Here is a 26,950-nt window from a genome sequence, read left to right as displayed (position 1 = left end):
CAGATACAGATTTGATTATGAGCTCCAGCAATATGCACTCGAAGCTAACTAAAAATAATTATTTGGCCAAAAAGCTTGCTGAAATCTATAGAAAAAACGGCCTCTCTCTTTCTTATCAAACCCATGAAAAACTCAAAATCAACAAAAACCGAAAATAACGGGCTAAATAATGGTTTATAGAACCGATCTCTATTGAAATAAGACGATGTGACAACTTGTTTTCACACGCCACGTAGGTGACATCAAAATCCAAATTTATTTTTGATTTTTCGTTCACCAAGTAATGCAGTGTAGTAATTTTTGTTATTCCGATGTATAAACATTTTGCTGATTCAGTATGTACCAAGTAAGCCTGTCTTGTTTTCATGTAAATGTTTTCAGACGTAGCTAAAGTCTAATACACATATTTAAGCATAACTATGTTATAAATGTTTAATTTTCTTCAACATGCAAATTTAAATAAAACAGGTTGGATAACTAAAACTGATCTGTTGCCATGTACTCGGTATTCTCAGAAATGGAAATTTTAGGGCCGGTTTCACCAGATTTGATCCATTGAATTGAATAAGAAATTAAAATCAACTCATAAAAATCATTATTCAAAGCACAATTATTAAATGGCTTACATTTCCGAGCCTTGAAAACCATACTCCAAACTTCAATGAGGCCGTTACATATTTTATTTTCGTTTTATTGTCATCCATTGGACGCTGTTCGTGCTTGTATAATGTTGATATGTTGCCAAGAACCATTCAGTATATGTACAACAAATACTGAAGATCAGATTCAAAGCCGCAAACTGGATTCGAAATATACTTTCGACTTTCCTGAGAATCTGACAACATCGTATTAAAAAAAGGCAGCAGAAAGAGAGAATTTCAAATTGTGACATTGAGCAGCTCAAAATATTTGACTCAAATTTTTCAAAAAAGATTTATTTCTTCAAAGGTTGTAATAAATACACAGTTCATACAGTACGAACTTTTACCTCGTACACTGCGTAGTTTTGCCACGCATTTGCGTATTTTTCTGAAGAACGAAATTCAAAACAAAGAAACAAAAGTTTTATGTACTGTTTGATAACAAAACCGAATTTTATGAAAGATTTTTTTTTGCAATAGTTCTATTGCGAAAACAATTATGTGCGTACTTTTGCCCTTCACTGCTCCCTTAATTGTTGGAGATCGATCCTTTTGTTATATTTTTTTTAAATGTATTATACATTCAGAAAAAAAAACCAAGTTAGGTACTTAACTGGATTGGCCTTCCGCATAATCAATACCCATAAACGGATGATAATCTATATGGTTTAACGATATCCCATACAGTCGTGACTATATCCCGAACTAGTTGTTAAGCACGTTTTATGGTTATTGATTATGCGGGTTTGCCTATTTTTTCGAGTTGGAAAAAGCGACACAGAGAAAAAAAATTTGAGCTTGAGCTTAAATTGTCAGAGACCGAGTTTAACTTTGCATCTCCAACGACTGTGACGGAAGGAAAGAGGTACATATTTGTATTTGTTGGAGGGCGGCCATCGATACGAGGAGCACGATTCTGATATGGTCGGTTCAGCTTCTGGTCTTCGCGGATGACTTTGACCTTCCAACTCAAGTTACTGTAGATGTCGATGAGCCTAAAATGATGGACGAGTCCATGTATTTGGGGTCACTGGTAACTGCCTAAGATAGTACTTGAAATCGTACCCACTTTTCACTTCGGAAGTCACGAAGTTGTCGCTATACAAAACCCGGATAAGACTGATAGTTCCCTACGGAATCAAGACAACAACGCTCCTCGCGAAGGCTTAGAACGCCCTTGGAGTTTTCGAACGGAAGGTGCTGCGGACTATCTACAGTGGAGCACAGACGGACATGAGGCTGCATGCGCTGCTTAAGGAGATCCCATTGCACACCCGGCGAACATCAATAGGTTGCGGTGGGCCGGTCACGTCAAGGGGATGTCAGACAACAAAATGAAATCGCTTCTGGCGCTGCGTTCGCCAACCTGATTGAAGGAGACTTGTGGTTGATGAGCCTTCTGAGAAACTGGCAACCACGAGCCACCGCGGCTCTCGTCTGATTTGTAGGTTAAGATAGGTCAATGACATCGACATCGAGCGGCCTTATATTCTACTGCAGGGTGTCACCGTGAAAGTGATACACTTTATTTATGCTATAAAATTAAAAGAGATGAATATGTCTTCGCGGGTTCTCTTAAATTATCATGGTAGAAAAGTCAGTTTAATTCAAATCTTTCGCCTTTACATTTGATTTCGGCCGGCAGATGTTTCTCGAAATTATCACAAGCCGCACGATTTCTATCGGAATTTCATCCCAGATTTTCACCACACTATTCGTAAAAGTGTCCAGCCAAAGTCACGTATTTTACTTCACCCAGCTTTCCTAGCATGTACCCCCGAATGCTGGGAGGAGGGGATGTGAGTCATTCAGAGGTGCTGATAAAACACGGTAAACTTTCGTAGCACCAATTCAGCACAAATCCTGTTGAAGCAAAAACTGTCTTCTCCATATAATTCCTAGGCACAAAACAGCAAATGGTCTTCAACTACGTGGTGTAGATAGTACTTTTCATTATTTTCACACCCCTGTCGATGTATTGCAGTGGCAACTTTCCTCTGCAAAATATTGCTTCCCAAATCATCACAGCTGAAGCATTTTGGAATCGTTTCACTTTTCTTTTATTGGCAGAAATATCACGAAGACATGCTCCATACATACCGTCATTCTGCTTGTTCAAAACAGCCTCCAGCGTGAAAAAAATCATCTCAAAAAATATGTTGTGAGCAGCGTGCGTCTTCAGTAGAAATCGAGATCTGGCAATCCTATCGGCAATATTTCTGCGAGATAATTCGTGAATCTTTTGTTTCTTGAAAACTCCGCACCCAAGGTCATTTTTGATTTTTTTTTTTAAAGGGGGGGGAATGTTCGTAATGATTTATTTATGTACTAATATCTATTCAGAATTAATATTGTGTGTTCTGCCACAAATGGTGACACTATATATATATATATATATATATATATATATATATATATATATATATATATATATATATATATATATATATATATATATATATATATATATATATATATATATATATATATATATATATATATATATATATATATATATATATATATATATATATATATATATATATATATATATATAGATATATATATATATATATATATATATATATACATATATATATATATATATATATATATATATATATATATATATATTTGTACGCTTTTTTATATTATTGAATGTTATTAGCTTTCGCAGTTAAGTTAATGTAATTGTAGGAAAATTATTAAACCTACTTGTCAAGGAAAAAAGAGGAATAAAACAAAACTTAAAATAAACTTAAAACTATCTTACTGACTATAAAGTGAGCTAATCGTTGCAATTGAGGATTGCAACGATTTTAGTCGGAATTTGTTAATAATTTGGCTTGACATATTTTCTAATGTTTCTACATTAGTGAGCCTATGTAGCTCGTTCGTGCTAAACCAGGGAGGACGCTTCAAAATCATTTTCAAAAGTTTATTCTGAATCCTTTGAAGTGTCTTCTTCCTGGTTGCACAACAACTTGTCCAGATGGGAACTGCATATAACATTGCTGGCCTAAAAATTTGTTTGTAAATTAACAGTTTATTCTTGAGACAAAGTCTAGAATTCCTGTTGATAAGAGGATATAAACATTTGATATACTTATTGCACTTTGACTTGATATTTTCAATGTGCTCCTTGAAAGTAAGATTCTTATCATAAATTAGCCCTAAGTATTCAACTTGATCAGACCAATTTAAGACCACACCGTTCATCTTAATAACGTGGTTATGGTTGGGTTTGAGAAATGAAACTCTTGGCTTATGAGGAAAAATAATTAACTGTGTTTTAGAAGCATTAGGGGAAATCTTCCATTTCTGCAAGTATGAAGAAAATATATCTAAACTTTTTTGTAGCCGACTGCATATAACACGAAGGCTTTTTCCTTTTGCGGAAATGCTTGTATCGTCACAAAACAGAGATTTCTCACAACCTAGTGGTAAATTAGGAAGATCAGAAGTAAAAATGTTATATAAGATTGGGCCCAAGATACTCCCCTGAGGCACACCAGCTCTAACAGGCAATCTATTAGATTTACCATTTAGATAGTTAACCTGAAGAGTGCGGTCGGTTAAATAAATTAGTATCATTTTTGTAAGGTAAAGCGGAAAACTGAAATTTGACATTTTAGCTATTAAACCTTTATGCCAAACACTGTCGAATGCCTTTTCTATATCTAGTAGAGCTGCTCCAGTTGAATAGCCTTCAGATTTATTAGTTCGAATCATATTTGTTACTCTAAGTAACTGATGAGTAGTGGAATGCCCATGGCGAAAACCAAACTGCTCATTTGCAAAAATTGAGTTCTCATTAATATGTGTTATCATTCTATTGAGTATTATTCTTTCAAAAAGTTTGCTAATAGAGGAAAGTAAACTAATTGGTCGATAACTTGATGCCTCAGCTGGATTCTTCTCGGGTTTTAAAATTGGAGTGACTTTGGCATTTTTCCATTTCGTAGGAAAATGTGCTAGTGCGAAGCATCTGTTAAAAATTTTTACCAAGAAATTTAAAGAGTTTTCGGGAAGTCTTTTGATGAGGATATAGAAAATCCCATCATCTCCTGGTGCTTTCATGTTTTTGAATTTTTTGAGAATAGTTCGCACCTCATTCAAGTTTGTTTCCAATACCTCTTCAGAAAGAAATTCTTGGGTGGTGATCTGATCATACTTTTGGTTTACTTCATTTTCAATAGGACTTACTACGTTCAAATTCGAGTTATGAACGCTCTCAAACTGCTGAGCAAGTTTTTGAAATTTTTGTTCATTCGTTAGAAAAATACAATCACCATCTTTAAGGACTGGAATGGGCTTCGAAGGTTTCTTAATAACCTTCGAAAGCTTCCAGAAAGGTTTTGAATAAGGTTTTAGTTGTTCAACTTCTCTCATGAAATTCTCATTTCGCAAGAGAGTGAATCTAAGTTTAATTTCCTTTTGCAATTCTTGAAAAATAATTTTCAAAGCAGGATCACGAGATCTTTGGTATTGACGTCTCCGTATGTTCTTCAAACGTATAAGAAGTTGAAGTTCACTGTCAATAATTGGTGCATTAAATTTCACTCGAGCCTTAGGAACTTATAAATTCCGGGCATTGAGCATTAAGCTGATAAAATTACCTAATGCTCTGTCAATGTCAGCACTACTTTGTAAAATAATATCATCATTCAAATTTTCTTCGATCGTAGAACGATATCTATCCCAATTAGTCTTGTAATAATTTAACACAGATCTAGTGGGATTTAAAATAGTTTCATGGGAAATAGTAAATGTTATGGGAAGATGATCAGAATCAAAGTCAGCATGAGTTAATAAATCACTGCATGAATGACTTTGATTTGTTAGTACCAGATCAATTGTAGATGGATTCCTAATAGAAGAATAACATGTAGGACCATTTGGAAATAAAACTGAGTAAAATCCAGCCGAGCAATCATTAAACAACATTTTTCCATTGGATTTGCTTTGAGCATTATTCCAAGATCGATGTTTCGCATTAAAATCACCGATGATTAAAAATTTAGATTTATTTCTTGTGAGTTTTTGCAAATCTCCCTTGAAATAATTTTTCCGCTCACCAGTGCATTGAAAAGGCAAATACACTGCGGCTATAAATAGAATGCCAATACTTGTTTCAATTTCAATTCCCAAACTCTCGATAACTTTGGTTTCAAGATGGGGTAAAACACGATGTTTTATTCGACGGTGGATAACTATTGCAACTCCACCACCGGCAACATCAATTCTATCAAACCTATGAACCATGTAATTTGGGTTCTTTTTTAGTTTAATATTTGGCTTTAAGAGCGTTTCAGTCACAACTGCAATATGCACATCGTGGACTGTTAAAAAATTGAAAAATTCATCTTCTTTCGCTTTTAAAGAGCGAGCATTCCAATTTAGAAAATTTACAGCATTATTTAAAATCATTGCTGAATTTCAATTTCATAACAATATTAGTTGTAAATTTTATACCTTCTTGAACAGCCTCGTACATCGAGTTACAGTTCAACAAAACGGACATTAGCTGCAGCATGGATTGTTGTAGGTATTCAATCTTTTCTGGAGTTGGACTACCTAAATCAATACTGGCTGACTTTTCAGCACCAAACACGAATGGTTTGTTACTGTTTGAATTTGAAATATTACCTGTAAGGACACTGGCATATGAACAGCCTGGTGTTGCCTGAACAGGATTTTTTGTCTGAAATTTGTTATCTGAATTTAAATTATTACCTACAGACACACCTGCTAATGAAAGTGCTGGTGATGCCTGAACAGTATTGAAAGTCTTTTGTATACCCACATTGACAACAGGTTGCTTAGAATTTCTACGTTGTCTGGAAGCAATAATTTTTGACCTTACAGGACAATTAAAGAAATTAGATTTGTGATTTCCCCCACAATTTACACATTTGAAACTATTAGTGGTCTCTTTCACGGGGCAGATATCTTTCGTGTGACCAGTGTCACCACAAATCATACATTTTACTGCCATATGGCAGTTTCAAGTTCCATGACCATAGGCTTGACAATTCCAACATTGAGAAAGATTATGGATTTCTCCATGTCTCTTGAAATTCTTCCACTTTATTCGCACGTTAAATAAAACACGTGCTTTTTCCAAACATTTCAAATTATTTACTTTGGTACGATCAAAATGTACTAAGTAATTTTCCTGGTGTATTCCAGTTTGATTAATTTTGGCATTTGCCTTTCGTTTCATCAAAATTACTTGGTTGGGAGAAAAACCAAGTAATTCTGACAAACATTCTTTAATTTCCTCAATAGTTTGGTCATTTGAAAGACCTTTTAAAACAGCCTTAAACGGTCTCTCGTTTTTGGCATCAAAAGAATAAAATTTATACATCTTTTCAGTCAAATACTGTAAAAGATGTTTATGGCCATCAAAAGATTCGGCCAAAATACGAATTTCGCCTTGGCGGCCAATTTAAAAATTAACTTTCACATTCGACAGAAACGATGAAAGCTCTGATCGAAATGCTTTAAAATTTGCTACAAATACCACAATAGGTGGAACTTTAACCTTCTTCATAACGGCTTTATGCTCAGTATGAGAAGTTTGAATTTCTTGATCCCCAACGAAAGAAAGAATATCATACCTGTTAGTCGAAATTTCAGTGTCACTTGGAGGAGATGCCTCACGTTTCCTTGAAGCCGCATCAAAGCGAGCTTTTTTATTTTTTCCAGGCATAACTGGAAAACTTCACTACACTTTCACTTCACTATAAAATTTAATTAGAAATATCTCACACCAAATTTACTCACTAAACACTCGTTAACGTTAAAAACAAAATTATTACTTTGCGTTTCAACAGGTAGTCTTTCAAGAAGATTGCCTGTTGAAAGCAAAAAACAAAATTTCAATATCTCTCGGTAGTCTAAGACTTAGCCTCGAGCTGTTGGTAAAATGCGACCGTACTGTAGGACAGTTCAAGTCGATCTCAAGGTCACTTTTGATTGTTTCATGCATAATGTTATGGCTCATGTACATTTCAATAGCCATCTTCTTGCCGTCCTAGCTGGATTTCGCCGAGTACGTTCGTTAACTTTTTGATCACCGCTGCAGTTCGCACATTTCGTTTTTATGCTCAGCGACAACCGTGCCAGTTTCCTTGAATCGTTTGATGGTCCTGCACATGGATAATCTGTTCAAATTCAGATGTGACAGCTCCTTTCTGATCTGCATGTTGTTCTCTGAAGAAAGATAAACACTGCCTTTATCACTTACAAGGGAACTATAAACATGTGTCGCAATCAAAACAAATACAGCTGATTAACAGGGTAGGCCTCCCGATGCGAAAAGAGGCACTTAAATATGTCAACCACTTTGACGGTGACACCATGTAAGATTCGAGCTTAAACATCGGCTTGTCAAAGCGGACTCGATAACCCTGAGGTTACGCTCTCGACACAGATACATAATTTTATGCGAGAGGGTCCTCCGAGTATGAAAATATTTTAATTGTGTGTTGAAAGTTCTAGAGCCGTGGTCAAAGGTCAAATTTTTCACGCCGTTCGAGTATATCTTTTTTTTTTTGTTAACGGTTTTTTTAGATAAATAAATAAATGCAAAAAAATATTGCTTTCCTTCGATTTTTTTCTCTCGAAAAATGATAAAAACCTTTTTAAACCACTAATGAGGGGAGGTTCGTAGCCGCAAGGTTACAGAGTCCGCTTTGATAAGCGAGTGGTCATGGGTTCGAACCTTAGTAGAATCAGGCTATTTGATTGTATAGCATAGCATATTTGATCGCCCGTGTGTTGCCCGCGATTGACCAGATTTCATCCCAACAAAAAAGTCCCTCTTATAATTAAACTGTTCTGAGTAACGTATAATAGTTCTCTTCAGGGAATTGTAATTATGGCGCGGTCCTGGCTGGAGGAACGAGGTTTCGATAAGACTCCTTCCTCTTGACAAAATATAAGCCCTACTTATGATAAAACTGACCAGAGGTAAAGCATTCAGGGAATTGTGATTGTGACGCGGCGTTGGTAGGAAGAATGAGGTTTCGATAAGAGTCCTTCCTCTTGACATAATAAGTTCCTCTTAGAATTAACCTGGCCAGACTACGAAATCAAACAGCTTGTTCGGTGCTGGAACGTTAGGTGTAGCCTCAGTTCAGGGAATTGAAATTGGCGATATTGGTAGGATAGAAAGAGGCTCGGTATAGTAGAGCAGCAAGCTTGAAACGAAAGGGTAAATTCTCACACACAAGCACGGTTGTAAATGAAAAGCGTATCATTCACTTTAATAGTGATACTGCCAATAATATGAAGTGCGGAGTACAGAAAACACCTGGGCAATATCACAATAGATCAAATGTCTCTGGTCGCAGTGATGAGTCCACACAGAGGAAGAAAACACTAATGAGGAAACTCCCTTAGAAGTCTGGCTGGTAATATCTTTCATATGTACAACCCTGCGTTCACGAACTAGTTATTATAGTTATAGTTAACAATACCTCTTAAAAATTTCAGCTTTGACAGAATATGGTTGTTGGGTACACGATTAAACACGACTTGAGTGTTCTGACCATTCTGACTATCGATATGGTCTATTTAAAATTTCAAATAAGAAAACTTTCTTGAAAACTTTCTTTCTTTTTTAAATGTATAATACCCTATTACTAAAACGAATAACATCGGGATATACGTGTCTGGCGATCGGTTTGAAATCCCAGAAAACGCGAGCACAGACCATTATCATTTACTTTTGTAATGTTGAACTGCTGAGTTTACTGTCAAGTTAACCGTGACCGGTTTCGTGTGACCGTGATTAAGCACATCAATTTTAATGCAAATGCACTTTCAGATACATACACAACAGTGCATATTGATGCTTTTTTTGTTCAAAAATTTTGCATCCTACTACAACAACAGCTGTAAACTTCTATGTAGGCGGTGATGAAACATTGCTCACCCATCGGCATGTAAGGTACAGATACGCTGTTCATTTTAAATTCAATAATAATAGCTACGATGCTGTTTATTGCATTGTCGTTCACCAAGAACAGTATATCGTGAGAATGCTGCATACTAATATTGCTGCTACTGCCATTAATCTGTTTGTATCATACTGTTGCTCATACTATCAGAGAAAAAATCGTTTTTTTTTGTCAAGATTCATGTTCAATGTCTACCTCACATGCATACGCGGAGAAATGATTCACGGGCAATTCAAAACGCAATTAACATGTCCTGTTTGAAAGAGAATTGAAACAAACTGCTTTCTAGTCGCTAGGCTTAATATTTCTATACACGCAATTAAACAGCCATGCGCACCCTTACCTTTCGACTTCGTCTAAAATTCACCTTCCAACGCTAACACATTCAACTGACAACGCTAGAGCTCGCACAGAAAACAGTTTTCGCGTTCGTTGTACGTTTTCTATACAATGGAAAGAAAGTGTTGGTGCTTGTCGTTTTTACATTGTCACCCTACTGATTAATTGTCTGTACCGAAAAATGCAAACAATATTTACACTAGAGTGACCTCTTATTTTGTGATGTCGTCGATACGGTGTACGATAAGACCGTCTGCTCCATAAATGTTTAAGCTCTATAAAGTTCATATCACATTGAGTATCAAAACAAAACTCTCTCGTTTTTTTCCAAATCAAATCCCTTTAAAGTGTATAAACATGCACTAGAGGAGGGTGCTAAAAATGTAGCGAAACTGATGTACCGTGGAACATTCACTGCGAGTTCAACTACGCGCCAAAGTGACAAAAGTAATCTTCGCGGAAGCATTGCGCAGGAAAATAGGGTCAGTAATTTGTTATTTGCAATTCAAAACCTGATTTGTTTGTCACTGCCCAGGACTCAGCCTTAGCCCATTCAAAAAAATTTTTTTTTCGTATCAGCACAGTTCGCGCGCTTTGTTTTTGGACTACGAAATCAAACAGCTGTTTCGGTGCCGGTGTGTGTATGATAATTGAATGACGACTGCGAGGAAACACACAAAGCAGCTGATGTCTAACTATAGGAACGTATCGCAAAGCCGCGTTCCGTAATGTGTTTGTATACGGCTTCAGCCTCAGCTTCATGGTTCAATGTTTTGTTCGTTGGGCAGTTTAGTCATACGCTCTCAATATACATGCAAAACGTCTGGGACAGCAATAATAATAATAATAACAATAGCTACAATAACAGTTTATCGATGTTCGGGACAATTAGAGCAAACTAAAATTAATAAGTTTGTACTGCTTCCTTTATTCGCCGGATTTATGCTTTGAGGGAGATCCATACGAAGAGTTTGCCGCGATTTGTGCACTGAGTTTCCCAGCATACGATTTTTCCTTATTCTTATTATTGAGTATTGAGTCATCCGTACTTGAACTGAGCTCGCACCCCCGCCTTTTATCACAACACTCGGCACAAAGAAAAGTGGCCAACTTTTATTCGCAACTAAAAATCGCACTTCGTGGAATTATTTTCTTCTGTCACTGTTTTTAAACTTGAACCTTATTTGGTCTAAATACTACAAATTGCATTGCACAATCGTTTGTGGCTCATCACTTCAAATAAACTCTAGCACCTACCAGATGATTGTTATTAACCGCCAGCCGATAGTAAACTGACGGCAATCGATAATTGCATGCAAAAATGTACTGTATTTAGCATTGAAAAGTTGATATCTAGCTTGCAATAACTGCACGATAGGCGAGTACAAGATAACACATTAGTCTTAGAGGCACAACGATTGCAGTATATACGTTACAGCCTTCACTTTTTGCTGATCGTGCTAGACCTGCTTGAAAGAACTGCTCGAATGAAACTGAAGCTCTCGGTGAGACGGAGATTACACCCGTTTTGTCGATTGCAACGGGTATGACGATCGGTTGGAATACCGGCGGTGAGTGCGAGCCGCGAAGCATGTATGTATATGAATTTGAGCGAACGAATAAATGATCTTGCATGGTCAATGGCGCAGATTTGGCGGAAGAAAACTAAATTTTTCCCGGAAAATTCTACACAAGTGTTCTGTCCATCCGTCCATTAGTAGTAAATCAACGAAAAGAGGGGTGAAATGTATGTGTTTGCATTCACCTATAGACACACATGCCCGTCGTGTATTCCGACGACATTACAACAGTAATTAAAGCGAAACTCACGAAGAGCGCGAATGTTGCACAGTGGGCTACGCAGTGTTCCTGAGAGTTTGAATTTCAATTATGATGTGTTTTGGAGCGATAATAACCTAAAACTGGATGTGATATCTGGAATCAAAAAATTATCTAATTAATCTAATCAGTTGAATTCTGCAAAAAAGTGTTTGTTTTTGTTTTACAATTTTTCTTCACGAAGCGGGTAAACACAGGAATTGAACGAAATGGAGAGATCGTAGAAGTAGCTTCCCATCTTTTAATTCCACTATTTGAAGCCCCAATTAACATCACATAATCACATCAACCAATATATCAGCCAAACACATTGTTATTTACTTCCGTTTTACTTTGTCGATTGAAGCATGTCAAATGAAAGGTTTAGTGAACAATGACATTTTTGTCAGTGCATAGCCTTTGGTATACATTCGGACACGACCCACATCGATGTTTATTCAAGGCCTCGGCATGTTACTTAGCTCCGGGCCCCCACAACCCTTAATCCAGCCCTGCTTGTGACGATATTAGTTTATTATATAATGCTTGGCAACTTTTGATTAACGCAGTGAAAACAGGTGAAATTACATACAGGTGAAATTTAGGATTAGTAAAAAATCATCTCATATATTTTTGCTAATTAAAGCTTGTTTTATGAAATTTGGGGTGAACATTTTAAAGATAAAAACATTCTTAGTGTAGTGAGTAATTTTGTTAAGTGATTAAAATAAATAGTGGTCCGCTAAAGTTGAAAAAAAAGGTTGGCTGCTGAACGAGTCCCGTTGTAGCCGTATAGAGAAATGCTATATTTTTTTTTTTTGAGGCAGATTATTGAGATGAATGAGTTTTCGAGTGCATATGCCCGACTATGATATTAAATTTAGAGCTTTTAAGTAAGTTTTTGAGGAATCTACTTCATGAGAAATCTAAAGTGAACTAAGAAGAATCCATTACATGGATTAGTGTATGGGTTTAGTTACAAATATGCGTTTTTTTTAGTTTTCAATTGTGTTTTAATGTTGTATGAGATGAACATTTGGACTGAGATGATTAATGGAACAGTTTCCCTATGCAAAAAAACTCTGATTCGATTATACACATAATTTTATTAGATATTGTGAAAAAGGGAGATACATAATCCAATACGACCTGTATGAAAAGAGCAGCAGCCATATTGACCATACTCGATACGATACTTTTTAGGTTAATCGATACTTTCAAGATGTTAAATACGTATGGCCCTGCCATGAAACAAGTATTTTCTCCAATCTCTTTTTTGCGGTGTGTATGATTAGGTGTTTTGCATGGAAGTATGGCTACATATTACAAATCTCGACTAAAATGCACTTTCATGGTCAGCAAGATCTCAGCTGCACCGAAATATGAACATCAAAATGAGTCAAGTTCCAAAAACAAGTGTTACAGCTAGACTCTGCTTTGCTAGTCAAAGTTTAGCCATAATAAGTTTGTTTTATTAATAAAAAACTTAGTATATTTGAACTACAAATTATACAATTCTTGCTATGTGAACCCACAGTGCTAGCGTATAGAACGCTAGGGCACCATTCTAACACCAACACACTTTGTGTTTCGTGAAGAGGATTTTCCGCACGGTTACTATCGCTATATCATTAATTTATATCGTGTAGTCTGTGTATCGTCGAATGGTTAAAAATAATTGCAAAGAAAATGAGCATTTTTATTTTCGGTTTCTCATCGACTGGTTGCAGCAGGCACAAGAGCATGATCTGTGACTGAGCACCATGGTCATCCCCAGCATTCATTCTGCCTCCCTTCCAAAAATCATAGTTTAACAGTGAGCAAACAAGCTTTGTATACATTTACAGTAGAGTTTCGCACTGTACGAATTCGGTATATCCAGAGAGTACCGCTCTTGAATTCAGCAAGAAGTGCTCACTACATTCCATTCAAGAGAAATTTTATCAGAATTAAAAGCTAGAATTATGATCAAATTTGCAATTCTGATCCGACTTCTTCTGATCTAAGAAAGTGGATAGAGTTCAAATCACGAAACTCAATGATCTGATATAGATCACTGACTTTTTATATTCCATTTTCGAGCATTCCGATACAGACCATTCGATAAAAAGATGCAGTGGCCTAATCACTTGATAACTTGTAGTCAATCTGAAAACAATAACAAACGAAGGCAATTAAGTACTTAAGATATGTCTAACATAACTAAAGTTTTTAAAACTATCCTTTGGTAGTATACGTGTATGTCTACAAAGTACTCCAATTTCATTAGTTTGTATTCTTATAATGTTAGATATTGTTCCGATAGCTTCTGATCAAAGTATAATTCATCTCGGTTCGTATCAACCTTTCGAACTATTTTAACAAAATCCATATTTCAACAATGTAGATTCAATATCAGTATCCTGAAATTTGATTAGCACTTGGGACATAAATATTCAAGAAAATCAATCCTCGTGACAAATCAGCTCATTTTGAAAAATGTGTTAAGTCTAGTACCAACAAACCTTTGCGTCTCTCACGTCACATCCTTCTAATAAGCCGTGAAAACACCAAATGCGGTATGTTTGACTAGGCGATCAAACTCAGACATCAACGGCCCTTCGCGAATAGCGAAAACAAGCCGGCAACTCGCAGTGACTGTGCGACAGCAAATACATCAGATATCATTTTCTTTAACAACAATCAAAGTAAAGTAATACAAAATCGGCCAAACGTTCCTTGCAACTAAGCTGGATACGAAACCAACTCTTCCGAACAATATTTGATATTCGTATTGACAACGTCTTACGTCGGTTTTAAAATCAGTTCGATCAATATTGGAAATGTTTCACACACGGAAGATCAAAGCCTTGTGCAGATATTACACCTTACACGAAGAAAGTTCAGTTAGCTCCAAGAGATACAATCATATTTTACATCGTATATTTTTTAACGGTCTAATTTCGTCACTTGTTTGTGCCAATCGCTGACGTCGGGGATGGAGACTCTGCCTAGGACCCAACCATATTGATATTTACTTGCTTGTTAGACGGAAGGCGCGGTCATAGAGGTTTTTCAGTGTAGAAAATCTCTCGGCGTCAACTAGGATTGAACCTAGATCCCAAATAGCTGGAACAGTTAAGTTGTGAGGGAATTACGCTTCATCATCATCGGAAAATTGTAGAATTCTCCAAAGATCTTTAACTATCAGTTTTTATTAGATAGTGAGATGCTTCGCCTACTACCTCACAGTGTGTATGGTAGAACAACTTCACCATTCACACTGTGCTTCACCATTTGAAAATATAGCTTTATACTGGGTTCGGAAAATCATTCATCGTGGGCTTTCGAACAACTTTTTTTATTCTTAAAAAAGTATTATGACAGCAAAGCGTCTAATTATCGAGAGGATAGTACGGTGCAACAAAAAATGCAATGGTGCAACAAATGAAAAAAATGCATGCTATTTGAGATCTAGGTAGTGATGTATAAATCGTAGGTTTAGTCGAGTGTACTGCCGTTCTACGCATAGTTGTCCCATGTTACTTTTGGTCGATTTTCGTTTTTTATCACCAATGAGTCTGTTTTCACGTATATTTTAACAGTCTATTGCAAGGTAAAACTGGTTAGAAGCCCATAATTGCATTTGTCACATTGACGCAATGCGTAAAGGTATTGTAAAACTTTAACATCGTTTTTCTCGTTTGCATGTTTTGGAACATGGGACAAATATGCGAAGAACGGCAGTGTAGCTTTCGCTCAAACTAGACATTTTTCAAACACTCTCACAGTTTTAAGTTTTGGTCAAAATACCGTTCAAAGATAATTGTGCGATGGAAGCCAAATATTGTTTTTTTTTTTCTTTAAAAAAATATATTACTCAGCATCAGCCGATTTCAGCCGATTTATTCGTAATTGAGTATAGTTCCACCGTCCTAGTGTGTTTGTAGTACTTTTCTTACAAATATAGCTGGCCAATTTAAAGTAAGTCGAAAGCTTGCGTGTGAAAAAATAGATTTGAGCCTCAATAACTCAACATATTTTAGTGAAGTTAGTACAACCCTGCATATATTTTGAAAACTCTTCCCCCTTTCCAAAACGGCTAAACAATAAAAATCGGTCGAGAAATAACTCAGTTAAAAATAAATGTAATGTGCTGAAGTAAAAAAAAAAAGGTTTAAATTTTGGGGGTGTTTGAAAAATTTCTAGTATGAGCGAAAGTTACACTCGAGTAAACCTACAACCTATCACGTTACTTTTGAATTTTTGTTTAACTTTTTATATCAAGTGGCTCAACACGCATACACTATCGAGGTTTGGTGTTATCTGAAATATAAATTAATCAATCCCAAAAATAGTTTCAATGAATTATTTTTGAAGTAAATAGTTTTTTATGACCGATAGTAATGACAATATTAAATCTTTGTGATATACCCTCCAATGCTATGATGAACAGTAAACTCGAAACGCTATATAATAAGCATGCGTGACATGTGACAGCCAAATAAGGTTTGGTAGGAAACCATTTAGAAGCCCAATCCGCCATACTTTGTTTCGCTTAACTGAATCGTACGCTCGATAAGATGAGTGCAAACATGGAATAATCCACCTACTCCCATGGTGTTTGGTCAATGTGTTCGTTGACTTAACTTAGTTGCATGCAAGTTATAGGTAGAACATATCTTTCACGAATAAAAAAGGTAGATAAATAAATCCAAAAGGGCTGTCGTAGGAAATTCAATTTTCATGATTTCATGATTTCTCATGGGAACAGTGTCCCAGTCTAATGTTCACATGAGGAATCATGAATATGGGAAAAAAGGGATGGTTTTATTTTTTCGCTCTCATGCACTTTTCGTGTTCCTTATACTGCCGCGCATAGCAAGTCAGTCCCATTTGCATTTTCAGTAAAATTTTTTCAGCAACACATTTATTATAACATTTATTTTTTGTCCCACCCTAGCGAACATGTTTTGGACCTTTAAGAGGTATCAGCTAACCTTAGTCTTTTTTTGGTTGCAGTTTTATAATAAAAGAGAAGAAAATGTTTGCTCGAACTAAGCCTAGCCTCTAGTAGTTTACCTAAATATTATTTTTGTCGACACAAGTATTCATTTCAGGATACGGTTTCTCTCTATCGAACTGTACGATCATTACGATTTGTACTCGTTGAATCAGGGTTCAGTTGATAGTTTATTTAACCCATTTATGGCGAAACCAAAAGTATTCGTTGTTTTTGTAAAATTCCATAAATAAAAAATGTAGAGTCTAAAAACTCCGTAGTCATGTTATAAAATGGTGGGAGAAGACTCTGGAGTTACAGTTCTATTTTCTGAGCCACTATAGTTCTCGATTTTGATTGGAACTCAATAGAAAAACTGTAAAATTTGGCAAATAACATTTAAAAAATGTAATGGAATTAAACGGCTGCTTTTTTCTTTTTTCTGAATAAAAAAATTATAAATATTTTGAAAAGCACTAAAGAAAACAAAAAGCACGAGGCGGAAAACGATTTTGAGAAGTTCAATTGGTACTTTCACATGATTTTTCCAGCCCCGGCAGAGGGACTTATGTACACTTGCTTTGAAAGAACAAAAGTGAAAAGCTTGTCTGCGATACAGCATATATACACACGAGCAAGAAATGTGAATGAAAGCTCACCAGAAAACGATCCGCGCGCATCGGAATGATTTCTTCGTCTTCTTGGTCGGGCTCGGCCTCATCGTTCTGACTTGCTGCCTGGCCCATTTTTTGCTCGATTCCTTTCGAATGATCAGAATTTGCACAAATTTTATCTTCACAAAACTATTACACGGCCACTTCCGCTGTGGTGAGATACACGTTTCACTGCACCGTGCAACATCAATGCAAATATTAACGATTCATTCTAGCTGCACGAAAATGGACCACCTTGAGCAAACCTTTATCCTCGTTTACATAAACCTCGGCTGTTCTCGTGCTGGAAAGCCCTGTCACACACTGACAGTGCAATAAAACACTGGGAAAACTAACGCAAGGATTTTTGAGCACCAACACATGTACGCCAACCACCCATTTTTGATATAGTACAACACAGAGATAAAATCGATTGAACTTGCCGTCGGATGGTCGGAGCAAAAAGCTTTCTGATGTCTGTTGAATATATTACTTAAAATAGCCTACATTCTGGAGGTTAATTTTCATGAGCTGATCACTTCGTTCCTGTTGTGAATATAAAATTATAATCATTGCCTATGTCTGATAACGCTTCAACTCATTTTACAATCCCTTGATGATCAGAGCAGTATATCAATCAATCTACTTGCAGCACGGCAATCGCTTTTTTACGTAACTTCGTCGTTTGAGCAAACCAGACATCCGCATTGAGGAATACCCACGGTAAGTTCAATAGTCTTTGGTTTGCAATGATTGAAATACTAAAATATCACTTCACTTATAAATCGTATCGTAAAGCAGAACCACTAAGTACGCCAAGCACTTTAGATTATCCACAACTTCAAATGCATCAAAAGTACGCTGTGTGACGGCAGTCGCTCGATAGACAATCTTTTCATGCTTCTATACACAACAAACATGTTCGCCTTGGCTGTTGTTTTTGATATGCCACTTTGTTTTGACGTTTCTGCTTCTAGCTTGCAGATATAACTCGCCAACTTAGCAGCACGCGTTATCGAAATGCTTTAATACAACGAGAGCATAACTTTATTCATTCATTTTGTGTATTGGTGAAAGCTCCACGGCATGAATAGGGTTGAGTCCAAATGCAATTTTATGCGGAGTATTTTTTATTTTCATTAAGTTTGTAATCACATTTACCTATTTTCAACTTTGTCGATGTCTTCTAAGGGTCAATTTGTAATTAATGAGCACATTCGTTACAATTTTTACATAGTTACGATAAAAACTGGTTATCTTACAAAGATTTCGCAACTAACAATGAGAATATAGCTATGTATAACAATCAAGAGGCCTGTGCAGCGATCGTACTGACTTTTACGACTGGGTTGATAGACCAGAATATTAGGGACTGAGACACATAGGTATTTGATAACGCCTTATTAAAACTAAACTCATACACAACAGCACGAACGAGCTGCTTTTTGTGTAATCAGTTTGAATTTCAGCTAGTGAGCCAAGCTTCACATTCGAAAACCTTTCTCAAACTCTCTAATTACTAAAAATGTCGATGCTAGAAATACTATGTACCAGTATTAATTAACCAGCAACCAAGTTCTGTAGAACTAAAGTGGAATGCGAACGCCCCTCAAGAAGAATCCAAAACTTATTGCTTGAAAATTATGTTGTTTGTGCGTGTTAGGGAACGGAAACTTCATATGAAAAATTCAAAAAATCTGCATAAGTCTACAAAAGTGTAGGGAAAGTTGGTTTGGGCCTACACAGTTACAAATTATTAGCTACAAAAATTAGATGAAGCGCAGAAATCATACACGGTAAAGTAGTATGAACATCAGTAGGTGCAATAAGAAATTGAATATTACACATAGGTTCAAACATGTACTGAAATATCGTATAAAAACTAATACTTTCGGGTCCTTCAACACTCACATATCTTTCTCGTCCTCAATTAAAATACAAGAAATATGAAAAAAATATTGGCGTGTAGTTTTACGAGATTATGTGTGTTATTTATTTATTCATTTATTTATCTGTTTATTCATTTATTTATTAATTCAAATCACTGTGGCCTGAGGATCACTCCTTTTTGGTTACTACATTAGTTATACAGTCATACCTCAATATTAGGCAACTTCGATAAAGTTATCACGTAACTTTTACCTCCATATAACGTAACTATTTTAAATATACTAAAATTAAAGTACAGTAATTATTTTTGGGATATAATATGTCATTCATAAATGTTTTGTAAATTTTGAATCCAATACATGCCGTAAAATGGGATTACATTGATCTTTTTTTCCATGTTTTTCACTCACAAGATTATGTTTGTCCACGAAAATTGCTTTCAAGAGGCATAGAAAAGTTTATATACACTGCTATGTGATAGGAAATAAGTTTTCGCGCATCTTTGAGTAACCAAAAAAAAATTATGTGCTTCGATATAACGTAACGAAAAAATAGTTGCCTTATATGGAGGCATTACTGTAGTTTATTGAGTTCAATAATGTATCCTTATAATCTATAGTACTATACTTCTTCTACTTCTAATTTTGTCGATTCCCTCTGTTGAACCCGTTATCGCCGAAATCCACATTATCGAAAGTTTTATTTTGTTAGAAAAATGATTCTAATGACTAATACCCCTCACAAACAACGTATTCGCATGATACAATGGATTGCACCCTGGTAGTACAAAGTTTCTTTTACGAGTATTCTGAAAGGCAGTCAAAGGCGCAGATGGATTGGTTTCAAAGAAAACGATTAGTTATTTTTGCTACTTTTGTTACACAATCGTTTATTCGCTAAATTTTGTAGAGAATCGACAATAGAACTATTTAGGAAAACTGTGAATTGCTGATGGCGTACGTAAATTGCTTCGAAAGATGAACATACTTTACTGTGAAAGTTACTTGTGGAACGTTTGTTTCATTTAAATAACGTTCAGTTATCTTAATTGTCTAGAGTTCCGCTCTTTACGACACAAGTGCGAGTCAGTATTTTTACCCTAGAATGGAGTTCCAGTTATCGTTCAAGCCACAGGAGCATTTTAAAGAACAAGCTCAATATCTAGATTGAATTTTTGGCACACCAAGAACTTTGAAAATTGCAATCCGCTTGAAATTATGACAACTTTGGTTCTAATTTTTCGATTCAGATAATAATTGAATTTTTATGAAAACTTTCCTAAAATTCTATTTTTAATGCAAGCTGAATATCTTTTGTTACTTTTTGTTTTCACAAAATCGAGTATGAACACCGTTTTGTGCACCTCCTATTGTGAATAGCTCTAAAAAGTAATTGTTTTCGTTTGTTTTACCACAAAAGATCAAAGTGGTCCTGATCTTAAGCTGGTATTAGACGACGGAAATATTAGCTATTTTTGGTACGATTTTTATTTGGACAAAATAAAATCTGTATTAAAAAATAGCAAATATTTGCTTCGTTCTATACCAGCTTTACAAAACACGAGCAATACATATAGCGATATGACTAGTTACATATTAATAAGTTAGCGATTAGCGAAAGTTCCGCTAATGTGGGTTTAGCGTTTAGCGATTATCGAACTAAATTTTCCCGTTAGCGGCTTAGCGATTAGCGTCGCTAAATTTTGGTTGGTTGGCCTATGCGCAGTTGAAAAGACAAATAGAAAGCGAAAATAACTGCTGTATCTAGTTCAAATGAAACAGAGACGTCATTGAATTCTTATTATTATTTTGTTTTTTGAAGTTAGAGAAGTTCAAAAACAGAAAAAATCAGCAGCTAGAATTCCTAATGCCGAAGGTTTTAGTATAAACCAATAAAAAAAACAGAAAAAGAGTTTTTATGAGTTATGTGACAAAATGGCTAAAGTTTTCTTAAAAATCAAAATGAGGAAATACTACTTTGCTCATGACTGATTTGAGGTGAAAACACCCCAATTAATAATTTTGTTGTATAACAGCTTGCAGCCGAAATCTACCTAATGGCTATAAATCAACAAAAATGTTTGTTGGAACTTTTCCGACTTTTCTTTTTTTCGGACCAATTTGAAAGGACAGAAATCAAGTGAAATTAAAAATACTTTTTTAATGCAGGTACAATTAGTTTTTGATATTTTTATAGCGCTCTTCTTAAACTTTTTACAGCTGTTGATGTGAGTGCATCGTAATAGAAATCATTCCTGAATTTAATACCGAAAAATGTGGTTTATCATACACATGCTTCGTTGATAGCTAGACTTATATTTTGATTACTGAACGTCAACATTAAACATACCGTGAACCAGGGTGAGATTGTGCCAATGGGGGTGAGATTGTGCTATCCAATCTGTGACCTGTCAGCCATCTCTTTCTGATCAGAAGGCCACTCTTTCTTGATTAATTATTCGAGGAGACCTATTCAAGAAAGATTGGTCTCGTGATCGCAATGAGATGGCAGTCAAACAATAGACCTCTCCAATCGTGCATGTAATTGGTGCACCTTACAGCATGTAAGTAGGATTGAAAGTGAGGCCAACAATGTGCTGTCAAAATGCCTGCATTGATTGCGAAATTTTCATTTTCTTTCACTGACTTGAAACTTAATTTATTCCTATCTTACTTTATTTAATTTTTGATTTCCAGTACAGGACAACTCAAAAAAGACTATATTTTTCGATTTGCTAAATTCCGAAAGAGTTAGGCAAGAGTCATTTATGAGGCAAACAATCCGAGTTTAGTGTGCGTGACATATGTACCGGCTGACGGTACCTTTAATGTATTTCTCTAGAACAAACAATCGAAAACATGTTGCTTTTCTGAATTTGAACAATTTTGTCGCAAAAAGCAAACATATTTACATATTTATTCAGTGTCACTGCGAAAATCTTTTAATAATTTTTTATCGCATATGAATGGCCTTAAACCTAATAAAGCGGCTCTTATTAAGGGCTGGTGCTTACCGGCTTTTATTTAGACGCCAACCCAACATTTTCGACCTAATGTGCTAATTCCGCTCTCACAGAAAACTGTCAAGCGGTTCAAAAACATCACATTAAAATCACAGTGATTACGTGAGTGCAATTGAAAACTAATAATTTTAGTTTGCTACTTAATTTACTACATTTCAGAGCCGACTCTTAATGGCAGCCAGTGGTCAAGCCAGTCGCGGTCTAACTGCGTTATTCAAGCGGGGATGGAATGAAATCCCAGAGGTCATAGGATCGTCTGTGATGGCCGTAATAGGGATAGGGCTGTCGGTCATAGGTGTGAGCGGCTATTACAGCAAAGACGGCGACAACAGGCGCTATAAGATGGATTACGTAGTAATGCGTCCGGATGACCCACGTGTTGCGCGCATTCGTAAGGATTAATTCTCAGTTTAACCGTCGGGATAAAATAGAATAAAAACGCAATCTAACAAACTATAATAGGTGTTTTTTTTGAAAAATTACATTTACGACTGTTGACGTTTCGCAGCTCGAGTTTTGTTGAAAGACTCTATCGTTTCCGCTAGCATTTGACGAGATCCCTCTTCTTCGGGTTCTAAGTTTTGTCGTTGTTCCTCTAAATCCGTCATAAATTTACTTCTGAAATGATCTTACTTTCAGAAAAATTCATGGAATTCATACCGCACAAACCTATTGAAAAATGCAACAGCAAAACCCGCCAGAATTGTACCAAATAATAAAGGAAATCGAAGCTTACTTGATGTAGAATGAGGCATTATAGGTTTGGTTGTTAAAATTACTCAAACGTAAAGCACAACAAATAAAATGTTTTTATATCGGTAGCGGTTTGACAATTTATTCTATACGGCGTATTTACATATGTTGATAGCAGAGCTGCCAGATTTTATTTTGAAAACTCTGTATGCACTCGTAAAAAAATCTGTATTTATTCGTGTACCTACAAAGCTGTTGCAGTTATCGGTCTTGCAGTTAAAAAGTAGTAAGGCTTGGAATCCGACCTTAAATCTCGCCTAAAACCGTTAAAAGGTTGGGAAAAATATCTGAAAGAATACTTAGGTCTATTACCGTGTTTTCATGTACTCTCGAAACAGGTATTTATCCCGCTTAGCCAAATGTCGGATGTCCAGAAGAAATCAAAGAATAGCAAGTTACCGCTTAGTTGAATGCCGGACGCCCAGCAGAAATCGAACAGAAGTAATAAAAGAGCAAAAGAAGAGCGTTGGTTGTTGTTAACGCAAATACAATATAATTACAATCAGGCACAAATATTCCACGTTGGACGAAGAAACAGATTTTAAAGCCTACTCGCACCTATACCAATTCCCATTCGGAGCTGCTTGTGAAAACCGAATCGGCCAGTTTGGCGGTTATGCGGGAAACGCATTCGAAAAACTGAAAACTGATGTTCGGATGATATATTTGTGAGGCAGAGCTACCAGTGCTCTAGTACGAACATTTTGTAAAACATCACAGTTTCACACCGAAACTTTAAAAATTTCGATTGCTGAAATTCTGTACAAATCTGTATGAAAAATCAAAATTCTGTATGAAATCTGTATTGGCCCTGACGACTCTGTTGATATTGGTTTGGTTTTTACTTGCGAAAGTGAAGGAAGGAAATATTTTTGCTTCTGTTTTCACACATAAATTGACAATTGCATATGAAAATTCGCGTAGGTGCGAACAGCCTTAAAAATCTCTTTTACTTGTGTCAGGGCCAATAGGGGGTTTAAATTTGAAAATATACTTGCTTTTTCTTATACTAATCGATGACCGACCTTTTAGTAGGCACTACGTATTTTTTCTTAAATCTCTACGATTTTTCTTTGATTTTTGAATTGAAAAATTAGATTTTTTTCTAATTTTCACTAACTGGCAAGTAGTGCACAAAGTGACACTTCTGCTGCTCGAAAATATAACCCTGACCGAGCACAAAGTGACAATAATACTGCTGGCCTGTGGAAATATAACCCTGGTTCGCGTGTTATGACAGGGATACCAAATGTGAAGACATATCTCAATTTCGAAGACATTAGAGCTCGTTTGAAGTAGTGGAAGCCTAATAGTCGGTTAATTACCCGCACTCGATTTGAGGTTTCCACTGGGATTTTTACTAACTTTCAATGGGGGTCCGTGTATACAGATTTCTTATGTGTGGAGACATTTTTTATGGAGTGTGAAGTTATTTGAAAAATGACCTGGCACCCCTGTGTCATAATTTATTGACGGCAGGGTTTGTCTTAAAATGACTTACAGTTGTTAAAATTCGAAATCGGTTTTTTCAATAGTTCGGCTGTTTAAAATAAAAAAAAGTCAGTGGAATATGAATTTTTCTACATTTCTTATCGAAAGAAAAAATAATATACATTCCCCTAAAACACCCTATTCTGTATCGAGCTGACAAAATCTATATAAATCACGGTAAGAGTCGAAAACCCATTAATGGGTACTTTTTCAACCATTTCGCCAACCCATTTAGTGGGTAAACTCGATTTACCCATTAACGGGTAAACCGATTAAACGTCAAAAACTGGGTACAAAAATTTTGAGAAATGAATTTTCTCAAGGAAATGGGTGAAATTTTACCCATTATTAAATAAACGGAAACTTTGTGATTATCACTCAAAAAAAATTAAAAGAAGTGAAGGTGAAATCAATTATTTTTAATTATTTGCGAAAATGAATCTTATTTACGAAAACAGGAGTATTTTATCAGCTATAATTGTCAGAATCGCTATTCTCTGCAACAAAGCCAATACCAGACGGATAGTGAACATTCTAGACCTAATATAAAAAAAAATCTCACATTGTAAAATTCAATACTTGATATAACATACTGTTTACCTTGCAACTTCTTAAACGACGCAGCATCGAAGTCCTTCCATGGCAATTGTTGACAAATAATAAACAAAACAGATCGTAGAAGTAACGCGTGCGAACAAATCGACAGAGCAAACTAAAACGATGCTTGAAGTATTTTTTCACCCATTAATGGGTAAACAAATGACCCATTTTTTTTCTAAGAACATGTCTTTCTAATGCGTACAATTTTACCCATTTCACATTTTTAAATTTACCCATTCTTATGACAGCCGCACATGACAGAAAAAAATGGGTACAACAATACCCATTAATGGGTTTTTGACTCTTACCGTGTACAGAAAAATTTGTATACTTGGCAGCTCTGGTTGATTCGGGTTATTCGCGTTGAAAGAGATTTTGAAGGCTGTTCGCACCTACGTGAACACTCATATGTAACTGTCAAAATGTGCGTGATGACAAAAGCAAAAATATTTCCTTCCTTCTTTTTCGCATGCAAAAACCAAACAAATATCAGCAACATCGTCAACGCGAATAGTGAAGGAAATATAGGACTATTTCTATACTACGCAATCCTGTTTTGGAGTTACCGCACAAACTATATACACTGATTCAAGAAACATAAAATATCTACAAGAGCTATGGAAAATTTTATAATACAGTCAGGTTTTTTTACGCGGGGGATACGTACCGTAAAAAAAAACGGGGGAAAACCGCGTAAAAAAACGCGTTAATTCGAAAATCCGCGTAAAAAAAACCGCGCTTATTCAAAAATCCGCGTAAAAAAACCGCGTTAATTCAAAAATCCGCGTAAAAAACACGTTTTTTTTCTAAATCCGCGTAAAGTAGAGCTGAAAGGTGTTAAAAAAAACCCGAGACACTCTAGAACCAGTATTTAATTGTCCTCTTTGACGGTCATTCCGGATCTTTCGTTGGGCGGAGAGTATTTTTTGGACTATGTCTTTTACTAGATAAACACTTAAACGTTTCTGGTTCCAAACCCACGTTAATTCGGAAATTCGTGAAATTTTTTTTGAATTAGCGCGGTATCGCGTAAAAAAACGGCGTTAATTCAAAAATCCACGTAAAAAACCGCGGTAATTAAAAAATCCGCGTAAAAAAACCACGTAAAAAAACCGCGTATAAAAATACCGCGTAAAAAAACCTGACTGTATATATTTACTATGTTTTGTATTAGAACAATTTCATTTCAAATAAATTTTTTTGATGAATAATTACACTGGTTGACCAAAACCAAAACAAAAAATGGTTGACAAAAACCAATTTTGGTGCCCCTAGAAAAAAAAGAAGTGCGTCGAACGGTAATTGCTTGCCGGTTTCGCCACTTCTACGTTCGCTTACAGGAAAATTTTATTCAAGTCTCAGAAGACTATACGCACTTTCGACTTGGCTAGGAGCATCAAAATACACAAGAATGATTAAAAAGCTATAATATAATCTTTCATTTTATTCCAGTTTGAACTCTAGGACAAATTGTTTTTCGTGCTTGTCGACCAGTTGTCAACGCAAGTTTCCTCAAAAGCTCAAACTGAAAAAAAAAAATAGTTGTGAAGCTCCTAACCAACCTTGATGTGCGTAAAGTCTTCAGAATTGAAATTCAAAATAATCTGAGTAACGTTAAAAACACGTTGATTCTATCTTAGTTCGACACATTTATTTTGTGGCACAGCACTTCCGCTCGAAAAATTTAGTGTTGATGCTACGCCATTATTTTGATTCAACCCAAAAATAATCTCGCAAATCAACGAACCTTTGGAACAAAATAGGTTGAGGCTGAGGACACACACTGACGCGTA

General features: G+C 35.8%; 2 protein-coding genes across 6 annotated transcripts in view; one reads left to right on the top strand and one right to left on the bottom strand.

Annotated features, from left to right (window-relative positions):
• Positions 1–17,565, bottom strand: part of LOC129731509 (monocarboxylate transporter 2) — a 50,970-nt gene extending 33,405 nt beyond the window's left edge. For 2 of the 4 annotated variants that reach the window (XM_055691575.1, XM_055691580.1), the window contains exon 1: positions 17,408–17,565. In XM_055691575.1, the coding sequence (XP_055547550.1) occupies positions 17,408–17,494 (87 nt within the window). In that variant the 5' untranslated portion in view covers positions 17,495–17,565. Of the gene's footprint in view, positions 1–10,998; positions 11,184–11,206; positions 11,437–17,407 lie in introns of those variants that run through there. The other 2 variants (XM_055691576.1, XM_055691578.1) reach the window with 2 other exon arrangements.
• Positions 17,566–18,003: 438 nt separating this feature from the next.
• LOC129731510 (uncharacterized) lies at positions 18,004–22,772 on the top strand. 2 transcript variants are annotated; one of them, XM_055691582.1, is made up of 2 exons: positions 18,004–18,124; positions 22,473–22,772. In XM_055691582.1, the coding sequence occupies exon 2, from the start codon at positions 22,485–22,487 to the stop codon at positions 22,713–22,715; it is 231 nt and encodes a 76-aa protein (XP_055547557.1). In that variant the 5' UTR covers positions 18,004–18,124; positions 22,473–22,484; the 3' UTR covers positions 22,716–22,772. The 2 variants fall into 2 exon arrangements, with proteins under 2 accessions (XP_055547557.1, XP_055547556.1); XM_055691581.1 differs by lacking the exon at positions 18,004–18,124 and adding an exon at positions 22,327–22,415.
• The last annotated feature ends 4,178 nt before the right edge of the window (positions 22,773–26,950 follow it).

Source organism: Wyeomyia smithii, chromosome 3 (genome assembly GCF_029784165.1).
Source record: "Wyeomyia smithii strain HCP4-BCI-WySm-NY-G18 chromosome 3, ASM2978416v1, whole genome shotgun sequence".
Taxonomy (NCBI): domain Eukaryota; kingdom Metazoa; phylum Arthropoda; class Insecta; order Diptera; family Culicidae; genus Wyeomyia; species Wyeomyia smithii.
Note: the sequence above shows the minus strand (reverse complement) of the source record. Positions and strands in the feature narration are given on the sequence as shown.

What these genes read in the sequence shown, in the direction of transcription:
- LOC129731510 (XM_055691582.1), top strand. Translation starts at nt 22,485, where the DNA reads ATGGCAGCCAGTGGTCAAGCCAGTCGCGGTCTAACTGCGTTATTCAAG.